This window comes from Aaosphaeria arxii (genome assembly GCF_010015735.1).
Source record: "Aaosphaeria arxii CBS 175.79 unplaced genomic scaffold BU24scaffold_13, whole genome shotgun sequence".
Lineage (NCBI taxonomy): Eukaryota > Fungi > Ascomycota > Dothideomycetes > Pleosporales > Aaosphaeria > Aaosphaeria arxii.
Genome location: NW_022983486.1, coordinates 781,658 through 803,213, shown reverse-complemented (window position 1 = coordinate 803,213; position 21,556 = coordinate 781,658). Strand labels below are relative to the sequence as shown.

The 21,556-nt window shown below is 49.4% G+C and overlaps 8 protein-coding genes across 8 annotated transcripts; 4 read left to right on the top strand and 4 right to left on the bottom strand.

Moving 5' to 3' along the window:
• Positions 1–527: 527 nt before the first annotated feature.
• BU24DRAFT_358093 (thiamine diphosphate-binding protein) lies at positions 528–1,861 on the bottom strand (the record flags this gene model as incomplete). Its single annotated transcript, XM_033523984.1, has 3 exons — positions 528–565; positions 628–1,187; positions 1,242–1,861. 3 exons carry the CDS (start codon positions 1,859–1,861, stop codon positions 528–530), a joined length of 1,218 nt encoding a protein of 405 aa, XP_033377977.1.
• A 956-nt stretch (positions 1,862–2,817) lies between these two features.
• On the top strand, positions 2,818–5,879 carry BU24DRAFT_401519 (DUF21-domain-containing protein). Its single transcript, XM_033525496.1, has 4 exons — positions 2,818–3,472; positions 3,552–3,778; positions 3,836–4,508; positions 4,561–5,879. The coding sequence occupies exons 1-4, from the start codon at positions 3,204–3,206 to the stop codon at positions 5,624–5,626; spliced, it is 2,235 nt and encodes a 744-aa protein (XP_033377976.1). The 5' UTR covers positions 2,818–3,203; the 3' UTR covers positions 5,627–5,879.
• A 143-nt stretch (positions 5,880–6,022) lies between these two features.
• BU24DRAFT_473809 (uncharacterized protein) lies at positions 6,023–7,384 on the top strand. The gene has a single exon (XM_033532811.1). The coding sequence runs from the start codon at positions 6,189–6,191 to the stop codon at positions 7,263–7,265; it is 1,077 nt and encodes a 358-aa protein (XP_033377975.1). The 5' UTR covers positions 6,023–6,188; the 3' UTR covers positions 7,266–7,384.
• A 459-nt stretch (positions 7,385–7,843) lies between these two features.
• Positions 7,844–10,895, bottom strand: BU24DRAFT_428537 (uncharacterized protein). Its single transcript, XM_033529503.1, has 11 exons — positions 10,753–10,895; positions 10,647–10,687; positions 10,234–10,587; positions 10,154–10,169; positions 9,881–10,090; positions 9,558–9,820; positions 9,488–9,502; positions 9,238–9,429; positions 8,710–9,179; positions 8,285–8,615; positions 7,844–8,198 (listed from the first exon to the last, which is right to left on the bottom strand). The coding sequence occupies exons 1-11, from the start codon at positions 10,811–10,813 to the stop codon at positions 7,992–7,994; spliced, it is 2,160 nt and encodes a 719-aa protein (XP_033377974.1). The 5' UTR covers positions 10,814–10,895; the 3' UTR covers positions 7,844–7,991.
• Positions 10,896–12,148: 1,253 nt separating this feature from the next.
• Positions 12,149–13,887, top strand: BU24DRAFT_444978 (FAD/NAD(P)-binding domain-containing protein). Its single transcript, XM_033530670.1, has 2 exons — positions 12,149–12,519; positions 12,569–13,887. Exons 1-2 carry the CDS (start codon positions 12,502–12,504, stop codon positions 13,808–13,810), a joined length of 1,260 nt encoding a protein of 419 aa, XP_033377973.1. The 5' UTR covers positions 12,149–12,501; the 3' UTR covers positions 13,811–13,887.
• A 128-nt stretch (positions 13,888–14,015) lies between these two features.
• BU24DRAFT_497221 (Metallo-dependent hydrolase) lies at positions 14,016–15,815 on the bottom strand. The gene is made up of 4 exons (XM_033534250.1): positions 15,413–15,815; positions 15,232–15,363; positions 14,867–15,175; positions 14,016–14,798 (listed from the first exon to the last, which is right to left on the bottom strand). Exons 1-4 carry the CDS (start codon positions 15,690–15,692, stop codon positions 14,023–14,025), a joined length of 1,497 nt encoding a protein of 498 aa, XP_033377972.1. The 5' UTR covers positions 15,693–15,815; the 3' UTR covers positions 14,016–14,022.
• A 207-nt stretch (positions 15,816–16,022) lies between these two features.
• BU24DRAFT_497220 (uncharacterized protein) lies at positions 16,023–17,165 on the top strand. The gene is made up of 4 exons (XM_033534249.1): positions 16,023–16,239; positions 16,305–16,346; positions 16,399–16,809; positions 16,862–17,165. Exons 1-4 carry the CDS (start codon positions 16,186–16,188, stop codon positions 16,979–16,981), a joined length of 627 nt encoding a protein of 208 aa, XP_033377971.1. The 5' UTR covers positions 16,023–16,185; the 3' UTR covers positions 16,982–17,165.
• Positions 17,166–17,563: 398 nt separating this feature from the next.
• On the bottom strand, positions 17,564–19,819 carry BU24DRAFT_467990 (alpha/beta-hydrolase; the record flags this gene model as incomplete). Its single annotated transcript, XM_033532490.1, has 3 exons — positions 17,564–18,690; positions 18,748–19,462; positions 19,523–19,819. 3 exons carry the CDS (start codon positions 19,817–19,819, stop codon positions 17,564–17,566), a joined length of 2,139 nt encoding a protein of 712 aa, XP_033377970.1.
• Between the last annotated feature and the right edge of the window lie 1,737 nt (positions 19,820–21,556).

The following is a 21,556-nucleotide window of genomic DNA, read 5'->3' as shown; positions in this document are numbered from 1 at the left end:
TCTGGAAAGGAAAGATCCTACTGAACGCGGAGGATGCAAGAAGATGGTTTGAGATCGGCGGGGTCGAGTTTGTCGATGACGAGGCTGGGTTTGTTGAAAAGGAAAGTTAGGGGATGTTTATGATTTCTACCGTTAGAATGCGCTGGAGAGAGTGTTCCTGGAGAAATGGGAAAGGAATTGAAGAGAGAAGGAATGTAAGCGCTGGGCGAGTAGAGAGTCGAAGATAAGAGAACCAGTCAATTGAGCAATATGTTAAACTTCATAAAATGTCGAGGCAGCGTAAAACACTGATAGTAGAAAAGTAACCTACCACATGAAAAACAAGCAGACCAGGATTAAGGTCTGGGAATGAACGTGCAGTAGAAACGGAAGATTTACGAGGTCTCGACATTTCGGTCAACAAATACGAGTTACATGGTGGATTGAAACTTGTCGATTGAACTTCGAATTGAAGAAAATATGCATGAATTTTATATAATGATATGATGATGTAATGCTATGCTTGGTATCATTGGAAGCGAATTTTTTTAATAGTCTATCGTCTGTTTGATTGCATCGTAGACGCCTGTTAATTGTTATTTTGAAACCTTTCGTGTTGGAAACTGCAGAAGGGGGAAGAAGACTTACGTGTCACGTCCGGAATAATGAACTTTTCGTAGACCAACCCGGTATGGGTAGCCCACCCTGCGACTCTCTTCACTGGCGCCTCAAGTCTCAAGAATGCCTTCTCCTGAATAGTTGCAGCGACCTCAGCACCCACACCAGCGTTCATCATGCTCTCGTGCACGACGATCGCTCGTCCCGTCTTCTTCACGCTTTCCAGGATCGTTTCCCGGTCCCAGGGGTAGATGGTTCGTAGGTCGATCAGCTCGACGCTGCAGCCAAAGTCTTTCTCTGCTGCTGCGATGGCGGCGGAACATGTGTACAGTGGTGTTCCGTAGGAAATCAGGGTGACGTCTTTACCGGGCTTGAGAATCTCGGCTTTGTCCAGGGGCAGTTCGTATGATCCTACGGGTACTTGCTCGACTGCGGCACGGTAGAGGACTTTGGGCTCCATGAAGATTACTGGGTCGTTGGTCTTTATCGCTGAGAGGAGAAGACCCTTGGCTTGGACTGGGGATCGAGGAATCACAACATGAAGGCCAGGAATGTGTGTGAAGAGGGCCTCGGGAGATTGCGAGTGATATCTGTACAGACATATAAGCCATGGGTGGTAGAGAAATAGCAATGCGAACACTTACAGGGCACCGTGTCCCACCACGCCAGTCGGCATACGGATCACCAAACCACCAGCATTGTACCCTGTGGATCCAGAGCGATACCTGTACTTGGCCGCCTCGTTCACGATCTGATCGAAAGCAGGGAAGACGTAATCCGCAAACTGAACCTCAGCAACAGGCCTCATTCCCTCACTAGCAGCGCCTATAGCGAAGCCCACCAATCCCTGTTCGCTCAAGGGTGTATTGAAGACGCGGTCTGTACCAAAGTCCGCAGCCAGGTTCATTGTGCAGCGGAACACACCACCGAACTGTATATCCTCTCCGAAGACGAGGACGCGCTCGTCTGTCTGTAGGGCATGGCGTAGGGCTTCGTTGACGGCAGTGTAGAGGTTGATGCGCTTTGTTTGGCCGTTCCGAATGTCTTGGGGTAGTTCTGGGTTGGCGAGGGCAGAGCGGGCGGTGTGATGGAGGATCGGGGTAGAGTCGTACTGAACTGGAACGTTCAATCGTGCGCCAGCTGCTGCAGCAGAATAATTTTTACAATTGACTCGCGGGGCCGCGCATCGTATAGACGTTGGATGTTGGCGGCGTAGAGGCAGGGAGCGGAGTAGCGTTCGCGCAGGAGGGATTATGGTAGACATTGCAGACCTACCCTGTGAAAGTGAGGAGACTGAAGAGAATAAATGAAGAGAAAGTGTTAGGAGTATAAAACAACCATGGAGAAAGCGTGCGGAGGAATGTTTGTGGGGGAGGATGGAGGAGGTGTAGTTGTATAGAAATGACGGCAAGCGTCGGCTCAGGTTGGGTGAAAGGTACATCCGCCGAGGTATCCTAGACCGCAGCTCACCGCGTAGTCAGCAGGTTACGAGACAAGAGATAAAAAAGTCAGTCTTTTTGGGTTTGGTATATCAAAGGTCCAGCGCAGTGTTTCGCGTGGAGATACGATCGTGCTCATCCCCTGTGTTCTATAGGTTCTGTAAATCGCGGTTGCGGGTATTTAATTGACAGACATGTAGGGCCATTTGGGTAGGAAGCTAGGTCTTTCATAAAGCTGATTAGTGTTCTAATAGATAATCCTGCCGTGCCGATCAATCAAAGGAGCTGAGTATCTCTGCATACAGGTTGTAAACTGTCAGAAGCAATTGATTGATGATTATCGTGATTTCTCGGTGGTTGATATATGACCGTTGAAGGCGGTGGGCGGAGTGGGGATCGTTGTCTCTTTAGTCCCCGCCGGCGGGCAGGGCTTGGCAAGATGATGGTTCGTACTAGTACCAATATGTAAGTTCCTTTTTCTTTTACCATCCTCTTCTTACTATGGATCTTGTATTCTTTTTTCGATTATAGTGGACGAGGGGCATATCTGGAACCTTCGTGATGGTGCCAGTCAAGATATAGTCCAATAGAAAGGCGAAGAATTCGTGTAGATGGATACTAGTCAGCCATTACTACAGTAGAATAATAGACAATTAGTTACCTAAGTCTTCTACTCAGTCTACGAGTAATTGGGTGAGGAACGTTGGTTAGTCCATAGTTCCCCTACGTCACTCTACATATTACTCACAGTAGTTCCCTCTCTCCCACCTCCCCTCGGGAACGACGATCTATTTCGACATCAACCAAAAACATTTCTTTTCGTCGCGCTTCCATTGTTCTGCCTCTTCTCTCTTCGATTAAACCATTGCATTATCAGAACCACTCCAGGTTTCTATTCTTATCGTCTCACCTACCTCGTAACTCATCCGACTTTCCCGCTTGGCGCCGCGCTTCTGTGCCTTTTTGGAGCTCGAGTTGCCGCTGTGCACGGACCAACAGTCCCTCTCCCACCGAACGCACCTTCCTCTCTTCCGTGCGCGCACATCCTCGTCAACTTCTCGTCGGCGCCTTTTCGTCTCTCCTCCCTCACGGCCACTTGACGCCTCTGTCATTCCGCCCATCACTTACAAACCTCATCGCGAGGGTCTATCACCAAATATCCGGAGCATGGCACGTCCAATTGGCGCTGCCTCCTCCTACACCCCCAATCCTAATGGCTTGATCTCCGGGCCCCAAGCTCGCGTCTCTGGACTCTTCCTCTGCTTGTTCCACATGTTCGCGCCGCTCGTCAGGGCCCTTCCTGTCGCACAAGGATCACTACATGCATTCGAGGAAGATCTTCCCAAGAGTCCTGAAGATGCCAGCCTTTGGGCGTATTTGGGCACCGCCATTGCTCTCGTCTTGCTTGGAGGCGCCTTCGCTGGATTGACCATTGCGTATGTTTACCCCCGCTTGGCACGCCCAGCTTCCTACATTGATGCTTCATTGCCTTACTGACGTATGAACTCCACACAGTTTGATGGGACAAGATGAGATCTACCTCCAAGTCATCGCTACTTCCGGCGAAGGAAGGGAACGTAAAAATGCCGCCACCGTCCTCAAACTACTCAAGAAAGGCAAGCATTGGGTTCTGGTCACCCTGCTCCTGAGCAACGTCATTACCAACGAAACACTCCCTATCGTTCTTGATCGCTCGCTGGGTGGAGGCTGGCCAGCTGTCCTAGCATCTACAGTTCTCATCGGTATGTTTTTTTCCTCAACTCATTCTACTCCGTTTTTAATGCTAAATTGCGCTCCAGTCATCTTTGGCGAAATTGTACCCCAGTCGATATGCGTGCGCTACGGCCTCCCCATCGGCGCCTGGTGCACTCCCCTCGTTCTTACTTTGATGTGGATCATGGCTCCTGTTGCATACCCGACCGCGAAACTGCTGGACTATTTGCTCGGCGAGGACCACGGAACAACATACAAAAAGGCTGGTTTGAAGACACTTGTCACGCTGCACAAGACCTTGGGAACGAGCCCAGATGAGCGTCTGAACGAAGACGAGGTTACCATCATCACTGCTGTCCTGGATCTTAAGGCAAAGGCTGTCGGCAGTATCATGACGCCAATGAAGGATGTGTTCACCATGTCCGCGGACACAGTGTTGGACGAAGACATGATGAATTCCATCCTTTCGGCTGGCTATTCCCGAATCCCCATCCATACTCCAGACAACCCTAAGAACTTCGTGGGCATGTTATTGGTCAAAATGCTCATTACCTATGACCCTGAAGATGCTCTGCGCGTTCGCGACTTCGCTCTCGCCACTCTGCCTGAAACGCGCCCCGACACTAGCTGCCTTGATATCATCAATTTCTTCCAGGAAGGAAAGTCTCACATGGTTCTGGTTTCTGACTTTCCCGGCGAGTCTCACGGAGCGGTCGGTGTTGTTACTTTGGAGGACGTCATTGAAGAGCTCATCGGAGAGTAAGTGCAATCTATCCTATATTACTTGAATTGACCTAACAAATTTGTATAGAGAAATCATCGACGAGTCCGATGTGTTCATCGATGTTCACAAGGCAATTCGCCGCATGGCTCCCGCTCCTCGAACCCGTGTGCCCAGGGGCGAAATCGTTACTGATCCCACTAAACCCACAGAGGTTCCGACGAAATCCAGCGCCGAGGAGACCGAGCAGAACGGATCCAACGAACGCAGAAAATCCTCCCACGCTGAATTATTGAATGACCCGAAAATCTCGACCTTCCTTGTGCGTCGAAGGAGCAGTGGACACAATGCTGTCCCCGAACGCGGCGCGCATCTTGCACTCCGAAGCGACGATCCAGAGGTCATCCAGCACCTCAAACATCTTGGACCATCCAATGCCGCCAACAAACCGAAAACTACTCGCATTAACACCGTGAAGATTAAGCCAGGTATCCCGAACACAGTCCCCGAAGGTTCTCAACAGTCCAAGGATGGAGCGGCCGCCGTTGAAGTTCATGCTCCTCAGGGTGGAGTGGGCGAGGGTTTGCTAGAATCTGCGGGACGAGAAGCTAGCGACGGCGTTCACAGCCTTGCTGTCGGCTATGGCACGATAACGCCTGGTGTAGAGCGCTCATCGTGGAAATCTGAGTCCAGGCTAAAGCCTTCTCACGACGACATGCCGACTTCCCCCAAGTCTACCGTCGCGGACGAGAACACGAAACTCATTGTGGACATTCAGACCCCTGGTGCATCGATACAGCGCACCAAGTCCACGAGCACCATTGGCTCACTGCATTCGTTCGGATCCAAACCTCACAGCCCGCCCCAGAAGCGTCATACAGCCCGAAGTGGCAGCATATCTGAGAACATTATCGACCTGAACGGTGTACGAAAGATTGTGTTGGAAACCACGAGCTCCAGCGACTCTGAGGACAGGCTCCACGGTAGCCAGACCGACGGCACGTACGATAGACCTACGAGCTCTGAGACTGAGCAGCAAAAGCAGGAGAAGCAAGAAGAGCAGAAAGGTGGTAGTAAGAAAAAGCAGCGTAAGAAGCGAGGCAAGAAGAAGAAGAATGGCGAGAGCAGTGAATCGCAGCCGCTCCTCGACGATTAGGGAAGTCCGTGTAGCGCATTCCTCCATTGATGTCCTTCGTTCAAGCGCTAAGATCGAACACTGTTCGCATTGGAGAGCTGTGGGCAGGATACTCCAATGGGAGGATCATAAAAGAGAGCAGATTGTCGGAGTTCGTTTCACTATTGTACAATAAGGCACCGTTCCAAACATTATTGGGAGCACATGCATGTTTCCTGCGGCTACAGGAAAAGATCAATCTTGATATCATTTTATTTCCTTGCAGTATTCTCACGGTACACTGATCGTTTGGTGAAGATAGACATCGCGTTGATGTTCACGATGCTAAGATGCAGCTACACTCAATTCAGCTAGCATTGGCTATCGCACAGGAACAACACGTCTCACGATTCCCGCACTGAGATTTCAATTGTTGGGATGGCATTCGGTCCAAATCACCGTATACCATCACGCCCGCTCAAGTGACATCCAGATGATGATAAGATGCTACGGATGACGTCATGACAATAAACAGATTCCTAATCAACAATCGTTCATTCTTTTACAGCGAATTTCAGGTCAAACATCAAATGGAACCGTCACAATGGTGTTAGAATTCCTCGTGAAGATCTCCAACCCACCGAACAACGTCCTCGGCACCATCGTCTTCCTCGCATACATTGCCGCAGCTCTGGTCCTCACATCCCACATAGTTCTATCACTCTACAAACAGCACCAAAGACACCCGCCACGGAGCCGCCATGGAACAACGGTTCTCGTCGCATTCAGCATCGTCAGCTTCGCGACGCTGTCATACCACATGTCCCGCTATCTCCTGTCGTCCTACCTCAACTGGAGCCTCACGCAATCCTTCTTCCGGCCCCATGATTCGCGGTCCGTCTGGGCTTGGATGCTGAACAGCCACCTCTTCACGTCGTTCGCGAAGGAACTACTCCGCGACGAACCCAGCAGGAAAGTAACGCAGATAGCGCTGCTCGAGACGTGGGGCTGGAACGTCTGGATGGCGAGAAATGGTACGCCTATCCCATCTCCCCCTCCCCCAAAATCCATCCAATATAAAACCCCCCCGTTCCCCATCGCCGCAAGTCTATATATACTAACATCACCCCCTTCCCCACAAAAAGCCTCCTACCACTCCCTCCAAACACGTACTCTCCTCCCCTACATCGCCCTCGGCCAAATCCTGCCCATAACCTTCACGACATCCCTCTTCGCGCTCCGGCTCTCCTTCCTCCCCACCCCCTCCCCCAAATCGTCTCCCCCACCCACCAACTCCAGCATAAGAAGTAGCATCCTACACATCCCCCTCCTCCTCCTAACCCTCCTCTTCCAATCCCTCTCCTTCTTCCTCCCCCGCTTCCGCCGCTCCAACTTCTTCACCGGCCTCGTGCTAGTGACGCGTGTGTTTTTACTCCTCCCGTACGCGCCGCGGCTTCTGTCCACCACGCGGCGCCGCCCGTCGACGGCGGGGGCGGGCGGGTATGTGACGGTGGCCGCGGTCGTGGCGCTCAAGCTCGCGGGTGCGGTGCGGGAGGTGGGAGGGTCAGAGATTGGGAGGGTGATGACGGGGGAGGGGGGGTGGAGTGTGAAGGCATTGGGGTGGGATGCGGTTGTAGGGGTTGGGGTTGCGGTGTGGCTTTGTGTTAGGGGTGGGGTTTGATGAGCTGTGTGTATTTATGAGTTATGATTGTAGCATTCTGTGGAGAGGGAGATGAGGGAGACGATTAGAATGATTGAATTGGATGGTTTTATATTACCTAGGTGCATTTGTACCTGGACATGCGAAATACGCAAATGAAGGAGTATGGTGATAGATAGATACCATTCACTTTTTTTCCCAAGTAGATCTATTTGTCTATCTATCTTTGCAAAGAGCGTCATGTCCCTCTTTTAATGAAATGGATTATCCCGTTTTCATTGTTTCTTTTCTTTTCTTCAGGTCAATATGGATAACAGGCGGAGTGGGGGTTTCCCACGTGGTAACCACATCGCGAGAACCACGCGAGAAACGACAGACGCGCGCAACGCACGAAATGTCTATCTCAAAACGTCCGTCATCCATCCCGAAGGTTCGCAAACGACGAAAAACGAGGGCGATGGGAGACATGAAAACTCAGAAGATTCATTCCATGTCGACAAGCGAAAATCCGAAGAGAAGAGAAGAGAAGAAGGCGTTGTTCAATTATATAAAAAGTATAATTAAGATTATAATAGGATAGACCTATAAAAATTCTCTTAGGGAAAGAGGCCTTAGGACTAACCTTAACTAGAGTTCTAGGCTAACTCGCCTCTATAAAAGGAATATACGACATCCTGATCGATTAAAGATTCTATGCAACGGGATAAAGCGCTTGTAGTTTTGTGTACGATAAACAGATCTAACTGATTATGGCTGCAGGCCCAACCCGGACACCTGGAACGCGCTGTGCTCGCTCTGCTGACCTGCCGGCGCAAGAAAATTCATGGGATCCGCAAAGCCTGTTGCAAACATGCCTTCTACCATTGGTAAAGCCTCATCCATCGGATAATAAAAATCATCAGCCATGACATTAGTGGCGTCCCAGAGGCTTTGGTCGCTGCCTATCGCGCCACCCTAAATAACGTGTCCGCTGTTAGTGGCGGCAAAGCAAGACAAGATACATACGAAAAGGGCTGGTTGAAAACGATGAAAGTACTTACAAAGGCTAGTTCTGAAGAATCAACTTGCTCCAGAATCTGTCTTTCAACCGGTGATTGTTGGCTCTCTTGGTGAGGATGTCCTGATATCGCACTCGCCGCCTTGGCGTTCTGCTCAGAGTCTACCTTTTGAACGTATTCCCGCGCAATCTGGACAAAGTCGAACAGTAAAGCCGTCGGTATTGACCCACACGAGGCAAGCTCCAAGCGCGAAAAGTAGCCGACAAGGACACCAAGCAGAGATAAGTTTCGCGACGTTTCTGTGTGGGTTGGATTGTGCACGACGAAGTCGAAGAGGATGAATAGTGCCGAGAGTGGGATAGAGCCCATGAGCCTATATAGGTACGACCATTCAGCTTCAAATTATGTTCCAAGACTTATTGTTCCGTCCGTGTCATGTCAGGTGCTGGAACCTTTTGCCTACATACCATATAGACGTGTGAGCGGCCACCTCAATGTGTTCACTCAGTTCAACAATCTTCTGTGCAGCATTCAAAAGCTGTTTCCTGCTCTCAGTCATGGCACGTGAGACTTCTGCAGGGCGTAGGCTCAGATTGAGTCGGTACAAGGCGATAAGTATGCTATAGTAATAGCAGTGCATCTTTAAAGTACTGGACATAAGGGCACGATTTGATCTGTAAGACACAGGGATTGGGTTTCCTGGGCGAAAGTCGAACGGAATGGACTGTCTCCAACATTCGAGCTGGTGGAAAAAGCTGTCAATCGCAAGGCGGGTTGACTCGGAATCTAGCAGTGTTGCACTAATGGAAAATATTGACTCGTAGGCACTTGATGTAAGTCGGCTTAAACGGCATCTTGCGTGAAACCCGTCAAAGTCATCGTGAACAGCCTCAGGCACCTGGGGAAAGGGAGTGCCAATGTCACGGTCGGCTATGATCTTTGCTTATTAGCAAAAGAACTTCTATGACCTCGCGGGTAAAGAGACGACAACTCACAGAGGTTTTGTTGCAAGCAAAAGACATAGATTTTTCCAAGGCGTAGACGACCCAAAACGTTCTCTGGCATGCGCCAGGATCCTCGCCTTGGTAATCTGCTTTGTTCAGTCCAATAGATTGCGCCATTCGTGCTGCTTGGGCAATCAAGATATCGCCGAGGCGGGGTCTGGACGGGTCTAAACCGAAAATGGCCTATCATGGGAGTTAGAATATAGATTCAGTGTCTTGTTTAGTGACTCGCACGACAGACCACGGCTACAAGTGCCTAAAATAAGTCAGAGTTGTGTCAAGATAGCGCTTGTAATCGTCGGGCTACTCGCCTGCACGCTGGTAAGACTTTCTGCGTATGCCAACCCGTTTGAAAGAAGAGCTATAGAGTGTTCGAAAAGAGATGAAGCAACACCGTCACCCGCTTTGAAACTCCCGCCATCAGCATATTGACAGCCAAGCGCTAGGACAGCATGATAGAGAGCGCGAAAACTTGTGCTCTCCTGAAGAAGCTCTAGCTGGGGACGATACGCCTTCTCTTCGAACGACGAACGTACTAGGAACGGATAAACTGGATGTATATGAGTGAAGAACGCTGGAAATGGTGTCAGCTGATTTACGCAAAACAGAGGGTAAGTTGCACGGAGAAACAAACCGAAGATGTACTTTCTCACGATCTCATTCGGGACCTGCGGATCGCCATATGGCCCATCCTGGTGGAACGGTAGAGACGTCTTGTGCTTAAAACGTGAGTCAAGTTTTGTTGCAAGCGTTTGCATAAGACGCTGAAGCCGTGTATGGCCTAAACGATGCGAGATTGACGCGATCCTTTTCTCGGAGAAGAAGGCGATCCCGGAACTCGGGACTAGCTGACGGTCAGATTGAGCTAACTTCTCATAATCGAGTTATCTGATAGCTGGTTACTGACCATATAGATCATGGGCCTGAGTTTAGTTACGTCAACTTGATCAACCCAACAGGTAGAAGTCAGTTAGGGACCAAGCGAACCTTGACTAACGAGCTTGAGTTTCGCCGTCTGTCTCCTGTGCTCATATTTTGGAGCAGAAGGTCAACATAAAGCTGATTCTGCTCAGCTGGCCGATGAGCCAATCCGTTGGTGCTTGCTGTTCCATGTGGCGATTGTGCGGCGGATAGCTCGTCCTGGCAGCTTTGGTCAATACTGACGCTGTGTATTGATTCCGCTGCGGAAGACTCAATCTGAAGGGCATTTTCCTCTGATACTGTCGTATTCAGACCATTGCGAATTGGTCTATGTCTTCTGAAATCACTGGAAGACTCTGTGGGAGCGCGCTTTGTCACACGTCTCCGTTTTGGGCTGAAATTGCATTCAAGTCCACGATTCTAGGACATGACGTTAGTAAGTTCTGTTACTATGGCACGGATCGATGAGGAATACCTACGCTACAATACTCGCAGCTCATGACACCACTGTCAGACGCCTCTGGTTCAAATTAGTTTGGTTCCTGCTGCCTCCGAAGAACGTTTTGAAGGGATTTGCAAACTCACTGACGCAGCGCACCTTGCGGCATTTGCATTCGTCGCAGGTTCTCGACAGCTTAACTGGCATACTTTGTAATATGAGACTGTTCAAAAAGCATGGCTTTGCTTGCGTGTGGGGATAGCGATTGCTGCGATGACAGAAGTGTACGCCAAGGTGTGGAGGTGTAGGTTTGGTTTAGCGTACCCTGCGGGGGCGGTAAGTGCCTTGAGGAAGGGCTCTGATCGCCCTTGCGCGTCCCCCTAAACTTTAATGGCCTGAAAAGGGGATCAGCCCTAGTAGATGTTACATTAAATTTCTCAAACCTAAGTTATATAGTACTACCTTTTCTAAAACCTAAAACCTTTTTGTTTTACTACTTACACTTAAGCCTTCGGCTTCTTGTGTTTCTTGCCCTTGGATCAACTAGATTGACCTCGTGAATATGTTCGATATGATGGGTAGTAGGTATGGTAAGAGTGCTCGTTGCTACGTGCTCTTTCTCATACTCTGGGGGTACAGCAGTTGTGGGTTTCAGACTGCGTTCGAAATAGACCTCCAAACAAAGTACCATGTCCTTGTTCATATCTAGAGGAGTAAGCGCTTGAATCATCATTGGCTTTCCCTCTGACTTTGGTACAACAAGCTTCTCAGTCGGAAAGATACCATAGTTGGTTGTTGACGTGATGAGGAGATCGACGTATCTTGTAAAATTCGTAGATACTTGACATTATATAGAACTTAGTGTGCCATGCTTTTACGAAGGACAACCTTGGGACGTTCTACACATGTCGGGAATAGACCTCTGCTGCACCGCAAGAAGTGGGGAATCATGGTTCCGATCTGACAGTAACAATTCTGCATTTGAATATAGATTTAGGTCTATGTCCAGAGTCACTACCCGAGCATTCATCCAGGTAGTAAACACCATTGGACTTAGGGCATTGCAAATCCCAATCATCCTTGGGTCAAATCGCGATGCTGGCATGTTCTACAGAGTCGTTTCCCCATGCCTCGCTCCTCTTAACAAGACTATAAATCATGTAGAGAAAGCAGATTCGGACAGGAATGATGCCCAGAACACCAGGACCATGTGCTAGCAAAACTAAAGGATAGACACTGTGGGACAAGAAAGTCGGTCAGTTCTTGAGGACTCGGCGATTTCGGCTCTAATGGGCTACTTCCTCGCGGTCATGCTTGAATTGTTGACTTTCGAGGTAAGGAGATCGGCATCGGAAAGACGTTTGATGGACGATTGGCGAAATCCACCAATCTATTAAGCGCCTTGCGTTTGACCGACTTACAAGTGGAAGGTAGTGCTCCAAACATGGCTTCGGAGTTTCGGTGTTTTGGGGAAAGGGGACTACTGGGTGCCTAGTCAGCCGGCGAGTCGCTCTTCCAGACAGAGCCGGTCAATCCACTTCAAGAAATCGTCACTTGAGCTTTACGTCAATTGGGCTGATAAAACGGAAGTTGAAGACGTTCCACGCTACCTCCGGTCGTCAGTCACTCAAAGCCGAGACCGAGACATTGAAACCGCGACACAGGCTCTTCTCACGCGAATGATGCTGATTTGCCCAACATCTGATCATCTATCACTTTAGACGTAACGTTAATGCTCTTTCTCGAATATCATTGCGACGACTCGCGAAATACCGAAATTGCGGCTCGGGGGTTCAGTAGCGCCCTAAATAGGGCTGAGTACCTTCATTACTTGACAGTCTTGATGTAGCAGAATCTTAAACAGCAAAATTCAGAAACAGTCCCGCTCTCTCACAATGAAGCAAATTGAAAAGGTATGTTGCTAGTGTAACATCGTGCGCTGAAGCTAACATTTTGCTTCAGGCAATCATCATCGGAGGTGGCCCTGCAGGGATTGCGGCAGCCTTGCGCCTACAACAGAAGAACCGCATTTCATGCACCATCTATGAAGTTCGTGACAAGCCAACTACTCTTGGTGGGGCGATTGGAATCCCATCAAATGGTCTTCGGCTACTCTCACGTCTCAACCTCTACAATGAAGTGGTTGCAAAAGGCGCCCAAACCTCAAATCTCAATGTGCGATCGTCTGAGGGCAAGCTCATGGGAAACATGTCGTTGGACGCGTGGAGCAAACAGCAGACTGGATTTGGTTATTTTAGGATCAGAAGGACTGACTTGATGGACATATTGCTGGATGCTGCCAGCAAAGCAAACATCCCGATTCACTTTGGCAAACGGATCACCAAAATTGAGGAAACGGACTACACTGTGACCGCATCTTTCTCGGATGGCTCCCAAGAAGATGCCGACTTCGTCATCGGCGCAGACGGCATCCATTCCTCGGTCCGTAAGATATACGTTGACCCGGAATGCATGCCTGTGTATTCCGGAATAGCGAACGTATTCTCTTTGCTCTCAACATCTGAACTCTCCAAAAGTCCACCAGAAATTGAGGGGCTGAATGCGACTTTGACTGCGAATGGCATGTTTGGCCTTAGCCCTGCGAACCCCACGCACGACTTACTTTATTGGTTCTTTTCTCGAGAAGTCGACATCCCAATAAATACCGACCGCGATGGATGGGAGGAGAGGGGGAAAAAGGAGCTCGAGGAAGGAAAAGCAAACATGCTGGGTTTACTTGGAGATGACCAATGCGAGTGGCTTGAGTTCCTCCGAGATGTTATCGACAAAACTGACGCCTTCAAATTCTACCCCATCTATAAGGTCCCCACTGGCAGGCCATGGCACAAAGGACGTGTTTTGATTATTGGGGACGCTGCGCACGCAATGCCTCCCCATGCTAGTCAAGGTGTTTCTATGGCTCTCGAAGATGTGTTTCTCCTATCGAATCTCCTTCACAGCGGACGTTTTAGTGTGGAGGATTCGTTGAGGATATATGAGGAAAAACGACGCCCTCGAACGGAGTCAATGTTACACACCGCAGAGAAGAATGGTGATATACGAAAAGAAAAGGGACCGTGGGAGCTTTGGGCCAACGGATTCGCAATCACGGCCGGTCTTTGGTTCTACAAGACTGCCGGCCTGCAAAGGCTCGGTTTAGGACAGAAACCACTGGCGTATGACGTCGAGGATGAGACATGGTAGTGGCTGATGTGCGGGACACTGCAAATGCAGTATTTAGATATTTTTTAGACTTTTTGTTATGGCTCATAGAAATGTATACCACCATCTTTTTTATTCCACTTGAGACGTGAAGAATATCAGATATATTGTTCGAACAAATCACGCGAGATAATCACATAAGTCCTCAAGGCACACTTTGTTGAAATGCTGTCTGAATGATACTTAGGCTGATTTTAAATCTTTAATCGAGTGAGGTCCTCCAGAAATGCCCTGATTAATCCGTCGCGCGCCGTGTCTTCATCAACAGCGTCAGTCTTCTTCTTCAACTCTGTTGAGCTTTGAACCAGTTCACTAGCTAGCTCTGACCAGGACAACGGCCTCTCTTCTCCATCATCGGCACCCAATCCCTTGGGGAGCGACGTTTTGAGAAGCGAACAATTCTCTTTCCGTATTATCCCATCAACGATCACGGTCTCTACGTCTCTCACAGAACTGTGCAAGACAATTGCCGCGACTGGGTCACAAGCTGACGCCAGAACCATTGTCGGAGTCTTCTCACTGAAAATGATGATATCCGCCTTTTTCCCAACCTTTAAGCTGCCGATTTCGTGATCAAGCTTCGCAGCACGGGCCCCAAAAATTGTCCCCAGATTGTAGGCATTCTCCACGGTTGGACCTACGGTCGCATCCCATTCTCTCTTTGCTTGAGCCTGTTCGAAAATGCGAGCTCGGCTAGCCTGCAGTGCCGTGATCATCTGATTCGGAAGGAAGCAGTTGCTCACGCTGTGGCAGTCTACCCCCAAGGACGAAAGACCGTTAAAGTAAGGCATCAGACATAGAGGGTGCCCATGTCCCATTTGCATCTCCGTGATCGGTGTGCTTGACAAGTGGACACCAGATTCCTTGAGCTTGGACAGTTCCTCTTTCGTGGTTGCATTCGCATGTGATATTAGTACATCCGGTCCGAGTAATTCACTCTTGGCAAGGACGTCTATCGTTGATGGCATGTCTAAGATGCGGCTTGTCGTCAGCACTGACTACAAGGGCAGAACCAAGGGGTTTCGAAGTCGAACTGACCAAGCATCGCAACCTTCGTCCCGTGCGACGTGATCAGATGAGCTCCATTCGACCTTGCTTCGGCAAAAACCTGCTTCAGCTCATGCTGAGAGCAGAAGCCTGGGTCAATGGCAAAGCCCAGCCTAACACGACCATTTGGACCAAAAGGCTGTTTGGTAGAGAGCTCCTTGAAAGTTTCCATGACCCAATCAGGCAGCATGTCTTTATCAAACTGCAGCTCAGGATGCCACGTCTCCACGCGGGGATGCGCACAATAGCAGAACACTGCGCGGACGCCTGACGCAACGAGAGCACGTAACGCCTCCTTGCCTTTGGGAAGATATCAGCGTATTTCCAGGATATCCTTGACTTTTTTTTACTCTTACTATGCTCTGGAGTGTAATTTAGATGTGCATGATCGACCACAGTCGTTGTACCTGCGTCTAGAAGCTCAAGGGCACCTCCTAATTCACCCAAGAAGATGTCTTTGGCTGAGTAGTGCGAGCTAGCCAGATTCCCTACCAAAGTGGTCAACTAAAGAAGTCATATGTGTGTGGTTACAAGTACCTGAATGGTAGTAATCGAGGAGAATTTGATCGCAATGCATCCCTTTCTGCTGAGATTGCCAAAGATGATGGTGTGTATCAATGAAACCAGGTGAGACAATCTTGTCGGAACAGTCAATAACTAACATAGCCCCAGAGGGCTCGATATTCTCTCTGATCTCTTTGATTCGGTCGTTCTCGATGAGGAGATCAGCGCGAGTTGGGATGACATGGTCCTTTTCGTCGTGGACAAGCAGGTTACCATTTTGCAACAGTATTTGGCGCGTCATTGGTAATCGCATGGACAAGATATGACGGATGAAGTGACCTCTTAGTGTATATTTCCATATTGAAAGATTAGATGTGTGGAGTTAAGTACTAGACGTGTTGTTTTTTTGGCACGAAAAGGCTCACGAGCACTGGGGTTCATGACTGTTGGTCTCGAAATTGTGAGGTTGTCGCGACGAATGTTTGCTCGGAATTTCGGAATTTCGGAATTTCTCATTTTCTTTCGTGCCAATCTGCTTTCTCTCCCCGCACTTTCGGACGAGCTGCGAAATTTCGAAGTAACCCCAAACACCTTGTAGTGCCAGACATGTGTGTCTATATACGTTTGACGTGATCGTGATCGGTCGGATATGACACCGACTTGGATAGGTTACGGCATGATGCACATAGTACTAAAATCACTGCTCCGAAGTCTCAATTTCTGAAGTATATTTTCAACTGTTTACCTAAAAGTGCACGTTGATTCGTAGGTTCTAGACGAATCCTGATCGCAAGGCTAAAACCAAGATGGCAGCTCCACAGGACGTCACCTTGAAGCAGCTCGATGGGAAATGGACCTTGGTGAGCAGACCGTGTTGACCGATGCCCAAATGCAAGGCACATGCTGACTAAATGGTGTGGTGCAGAACAAGAAACTCTCCGGTTCTACGGATCCCCTTCTCTCTTTGGTGAGTCGAGTGAGCCCAGGTTCTGCAGTATTGCTGTGCTGATTCCCGTCAGCAAGGCGTCAATTGGGTAATCCGAAAGGCAATTGGCGTCACAACCATCACGCTCGACGTTAGCTCGTATGTCCAGGACGACGTGCTGCGAATTGATATTGAACAAACCTCCTCCAGTGGGATGTCAGGCACCACCGAGAAGAGGGTTCTGGACTGGTCGCCACAGCCTCAAGAAGATCACATTTTTGGCAAATGCACTGTCCGAACCCGCTTGGTCGAGGGCATCCAGCAGGACGGAAAGACTATTCCAGCTCTTGAACAGCAGACCCCTGTGTCAAATGAAAAAGTGGCAAGCTTCCTCAAGGGCTTGTCGCTAGCTGATGGCCCTTCTGATGGATATCTGGCGGGAGAGGAGGATATCTTCGTGCACTTTTTCGTGCGTCACCTGGAGAAGGATTGGACAGCGGAACAGGTGAGTCTGGATCTCTGAAACAGTCAGACGCGGGCTAATAGTGGGAGAACAGATCTGGGGATTTGAGATGATTGATGACGATCGACATTGGGTCCGTCGAGTTGTTGTTGCCAATGTCGAAGGCGACTTTCACGAAGCTAGGCTTGTCTATGACTTTCTTGGGAAGAAGTAGACCAGCAGGTATTCCTGATATGCCACATCAGATGTGTACTAGACACCCTGCAGAAACAGATGACAATTAGAACATACAAGAACAACGCGCTCGGTGTCAGGACAATGTACTTTGTGCTCTCCCTATTGCATTCGTGAGACACGAACAATACTCTTCCACAAAGCAATGGCATGTGGGAGTGACGTACTCACTTGAATGGCGTAAATTCCAAGAGGTTCTTCGAAGTTTTGGAGGTATATGATTAATTAATTAATTAATTGATTCCTACTTAGTTCTGGCTGCTTTTTCGCGCAACTATGCCTATTTACAGAGGTTTACTAGGCAACTGATGCATAACTATATACTGAGAGCCGGCCGTCGGGAGATATACCGTCCCGAATGAGTAGGAATGTGGCAGGATCATGGGATCTTATTAAGCTATGGCAAGTGCCAAGAGCAACGTGGTGAAGACAATGGCCATCAAGAACAACTCCTTTTACAGTAACCTCAAAATATCAGTCATCATATGCAAACTTTAGATTTTATTTTGACTACATACAAGCTTGGCGATGCCGTCGGCGACAAATATCTTACTCTTCATCCTCACATCACGAGGTTTGGATACCCCTGCTTGACTGGAACCACAGGGCAATAGATGAAGTTGCTCCTCCCACCACCAATGTGAATCGAATCAGTGCCCTCGTTCTCCTCGCCAAAGAAATTCCTCATATCCGGAGGAAGATAAGAAGGAATATCCGGTTGCGATTCCGAAGGCGTCACGTCCAGACGAAGCTTCCAACCTTTCTTGATCCTCGCAGCTGCAGGGAATATCTCGACATCCAGCTGAACAACTTCTCCCGCCTGGAGGGGCTGATGGTCGTCTTTCAAGTGTGTGTGCCACGGCCTTTCTGGGAGCGTCTTTTCTAGGTCGAGCTTGCGGTGGCTCGCACGTAGGAATCCTTTCGCTACCGGCTCGGGAAGGCTTTTGGAGCTGTAAGGAACGATTTCTCCAGCATCAGAGATAGCCCACAAAGTAACTACCACGTCTGCATCTACGGCCGTCGACGAAACGTTCAAGACGGCAGAGAAGTGACCCGCCATTTCCACATCTTCCTCCAAGGGTGCAGAAACGAAGCTCACGCCAGACTTTCCCGTCGCTGGAGCGTTTGCAGCGTACGAAACTGTCAACTCGTCCATTGGTTCATCTCGAGACAATTTCCCGTCAGCGTTCAAATGCCACTTGATGTGCGTAGTCCCCGGGACTGGCCACGCACTCTCCTTTCGCCAATACCACGTACCCCATCCAAGACGCATCTGAATCCCAACGGCTTCGGGCTTTGGATATTCGTATCCTTTTAGGTGATTGTCGAGGAACTGGGTGACCTTGTTCGATGCTTCGCGACTAGGCCACGGGTAGTAGTCGCAATCAGTCAGTTGCAAGTGAGTGTTTTCTGGCTTTCTCGCCCTCCACGCTTCATATGCGCCGCGGCCGTGTATAATGAAGATTTGCGGAGCAGCCAGAAAACATGGAATATCCGATGAGTCCACTTTGGCACTGATCATGTCCCACAGAGGCTCGTGGAAAGGATGCTGGGGTATCATCTCAGCAAGGTCAATGTGATCACCCCATTTTGGAGAAGACCTCTTGACTCGACTGAACCAATCCGTGATGTACCGTCTGGTTGGAATACCTCCTGGATAAACGGCGTCGCGGTAGGTGTCGATGTCAGCTAATCGAGCAGCCGATGTTAGCGAGTTGCACTTCACATTCAGAAAAGACTGCTTACTGGCATATGGCACGAAGCACTTCAAGCCCTTGGGTCGTAAGCTTGCTACCGCCCACTGTGTGTTTGCGCCGTAAGAACTGCCAACCAGGCCAACATTGCCGTCACTCCAGCTTTGTTCGGCCGACCATTCGACTGCCTCATAGAAGGCCGCCGCAAGCTCTCCTGGCACGCCTCTCTTGCCCGGTGTTTGCGACACACCGGGAGGATCGATCTTGACCATCGCATAACCAGCTGGCACGTACGTAAACGTGTTGAACGACGCGATGTTCTCAAACCCCCGCTGGCGATCCCAGTGATCCCCCCAAGACTCTCGCGGAAGCTCAATGGGGACATCAGGGCCCTCGGTATACCACAAATCCTCCGCCTCTTCAAACGCAACAATCTCATCATGAACCTCCAGATCCGGGCCAGAATGGAAGACTCGCCTACCATACAGGGTGCAGCTCACGAGAACAGGGTACCTTTCCCCCTGCGCGTGCTCCAAAGGCAGATAGACATCGCCAAAGATAGCCCCGCCATCTTTCATCGGGATCTTTACGTCACGCAAGACTTTGAAGCCTGCACTCTCGCGGCGAAGATGATTGCGCGTGTGAGCGACAGTCTTGGGAACGAGACCGAGTTCCCCGCAAATGACGCTCAGAACGCCGTCCAGGTCGGACGGATCAGGAGCATCCAGGTTAATCCGATCAGCATACTTCTCGATAACCTTCGTGACCTTCTCCATGATTTAGACACCCTGCAATGCGAGAGAGAACACATGGTGCCTCGTACGTACCTTGTCATCCACCACCAAATCGGCCTCGAACCCTTGCCCTGGAATCAAGCTGTAGAACAATCGAGCTCTATTGATCAATTTCGGATCGAACGTCGGCGTCCCAGGCGGCACGAGATCGGTAATCGTCATCAAAGCCTTCCCCTGGCCTTTCCCTATCTCGAGCCTGCCAATCGAAAACGTGACGGCCTTGCCGGCAGTGTACTCGAAGGCATGCGCGTCTGTAGTCGTGGTCCCTTCGAGCGTGTCGCAGCGATACGAGAGGCCGGTGGCGTTTGGGAATATGCCTCGTTCGGTCATGTTCGGGGAATAGGAAGGGGCTCGAGTAAAGGTTAGGTTATGTTATGTTATGAGAATTTTTGGTAGACGTGCGCGGTCATACATATACAGGACCATGGCCATCGCCTCAGGCATGTCTTTATTGAACGTATATCATAGCTACCTACACTCAGCATACCCAGTCACGAGCGAAGCCACGATGTTCATACGACACGGGATACTTCGCGGTTTCGGGACTTCGGAGTTTTCAGACACTTTGCGTGGTCAACCTTGGTCTGCATCGAGATGTTACGCAGTCTCGGAGTATCCAGCCATGTCTCTCATGAATCCCAACTCTTGATCAGTGCCATGTGCATTGCATCATCAATCCGAGGTATCCGATTGATTGAAGACAATCGAGTAGAACCTCAATCTGAAAGGCTATGAAGCCGTCATTCAGGGGATCTAGTCAAGACCTTCCTTGCTCATCCAACGATGCAAGCATGGTACGTGACTTACTAGCTGCCTCGCTCGCGCCATGACTTCACTCACGATGACAGCTCTGTCTTAACCCTCTCTCTCAGTTACAGATCTAGGTATCGTATTTCCGCAAACGGACGCGTTGTAAGTTACAACAAATGGAACTCATTTTCGCAAAGTAAGATTGTTTTTAAGTCCCTCGTATAAAGAGTGATAGGTATGGTGTACCTGAAATTTTAGATTATGTCTATCTAGGTGGGCGTTTACAGGTATCTTGTAAATGGAGTATGAGGATATTGTATAATGGAAGTGTGAGACATTGAATTATTGGGCCTGAACTCAGTAATAAGCAGACGTTGGTTAAATAATAGGTGAATCCCTAGCAGATGTAATGCAAGTTTTATATAAACACGGCAGTACGAACTCACTTTTGCCAAAAAAAAAGAACATTTAAAACATTCGTGTAAAGGGTACGTTGGATATATTGTCAGTTAGTGCATCATCAATGTCGAAAATAAAAAAAAAAATGAGAATATTGAAACTACTGATTTCCAAACTCTGTATTTACCACGAGGCTCTGACTGTACGGTTTATAATCCATTATTCACAAACACCTCGCTGATAGTGCATTCTATCTACGATAAATCCGACACCTCACCCACTCACCCACTCACCCACTGCACTCCAGACCGAACGAGCGACCGAACGAAACACCGAACGCCCAACGACCGAATACCCGCCCCAACGTTCTCAGGGCCCGAACGCCCTGGCGGAAAAGTTATCCGGCCCGAACGAACCACACATACGCACACGCACACGCGCGATCCACTAATACCGAATGAATCGAAAGTCTAATATAGAGAGATATAGAAGTACCTAGTATTAATAATTCAGGGCTGAGAAATGCGCGAGTGGTGAATCCTTGAAAGGGTGATGTAGAGTGTGAGTATCTATTTTACCTCCGATGGGTGGAATGGGGATGCGGAAAAGCGAACCAGGCCAGGGGCGCGGGTAGATTTAGCGCTATTTCTATGACGACGTCCACCGAGGTACCCTGTACTGTACTGTACAGTACCTTAACGATGCCTACCGCGATGCGCGCTCTTATGCCAGTGAGATGTTGGATATGATATTACATGTGATGATCATCAATCAGTCTGCGTGAGATTTGATTTCAAAGATTCAGGGCAAACGGGCCGTATTTTCTTTCGTGAGGAAGTGTATGGATAGGGAAATGAATGCCGCGGTGCGTGAGTGGGATGGGAGATCTACACGTCATATCCATCTCGAACATGTGCG

What these genes read in the sequence shown, in the direction of transcription:
- BU24DRAFT_401519 (XM_033525496.1), top strand. Translation starts at nt 3,204, where the DNA reads ATGGCACGTCCAATTGGCGCTGCCTCCTCCTACACCCCCAATCCTAAT. An exon ending in AGCATCTACAGTTCTCATCG is followed by an intron (nt 3,779 to 3,835) that starts GTATGTTTTTTT and finishes ATTGCGCTCCAG; the next exon opens with TCATCTTTGGCGAAATTGTA. An exon ending in ATTGAAGAGCTCATCGGAGA is followed by an intron (nt 4,509 to 4,560) that starts GTAAGTGCAATC and finishes AAATTTGTATAG; the next exon opens with AGAAATCATCGACGAGTCCG.
- BU24DRAFT_473809 (XM_033532811.1), top strand. Translation starts at nt 6,189, where the DNA reads ATGGTGTTAGAATTCCTCGTGAAGATCTCCAACCCACCGAACAACGTC.
- BU24DRAFT_428537 (XM_033529503.1), bottom strand. Translation starts at nt 10,813, where the DNA reads ATGCCAGTTAAGCTGTCGAGAACCTGCGACGAATGCAAATGCCGCAAG. An exon ending in CGTGAGAAAGTACATCTTCG is followed by an intron (nt 9,821 to 9,880) that starts GTTTGTTTCTCC and finishes CACCATTTCCAG; the next exon opens with CGTTCTTCACTCATATACAT. An exon ending in ATTCTTCAGAACTAGCCTTT is followed by an intron (nt 8,199 to 8,284) that starts GTAAGTACTTTC and finishes CACGTTATTTAG; the next exon opens with GGTGGCGCGATAGGCAGCGA.
- BU24DRAFT_497221 (XM_033534250.1), bottom strand. Translation starts at nt 15,692, where the DNA reads ATGCGATTACCAATGACGCGCCAAATACTGTTGCAAAATGGTAACCTG. An exon ending in AAATTACACTCCAGAGCATA is followed by an intron (nt 15,176 to 15,231) that starts GTAAGAGTAAAA and finishes ATCTTCCCAAAG; the next exon opens with GCAAGGAGGCGTTACGTGCT. An exon ending in GACGAAGGTTGCGATGCTTG is followed by an intron (nt 14,799 to 14,866) that starts GTCAGTTCGACT and finishes GCCGCATCTTAG; the next exon opens with ACATGCCATCAACGATAGAC.
- BU24DRAFT_497220 (XM_033534249.1), top strand. Translation starts at nt 16,186, where the DNA reads ATGGCAGCTCCACAGGACGTCACCTTGAAGCAGCTCGATGGGAAATGG. An exon ending in TCGATGGGAAATGGACCTTG is followed by an intron (nt 16,240 to 16,304) that starts GTGAGCAGACCG and finishes GGTGTGGTGCAG; the next exon opens with AACAAGAAACTCTCCGGTTC. An exon ending in AGGATTGGACAGCGGAACAG is followed by an intron (nt 16,810 to 16,861) that starts GTGAGTCTGGAT and finishes GTGGGAGAACAG; the next exon opens with ATCTGGGGATTTGAGATGAT.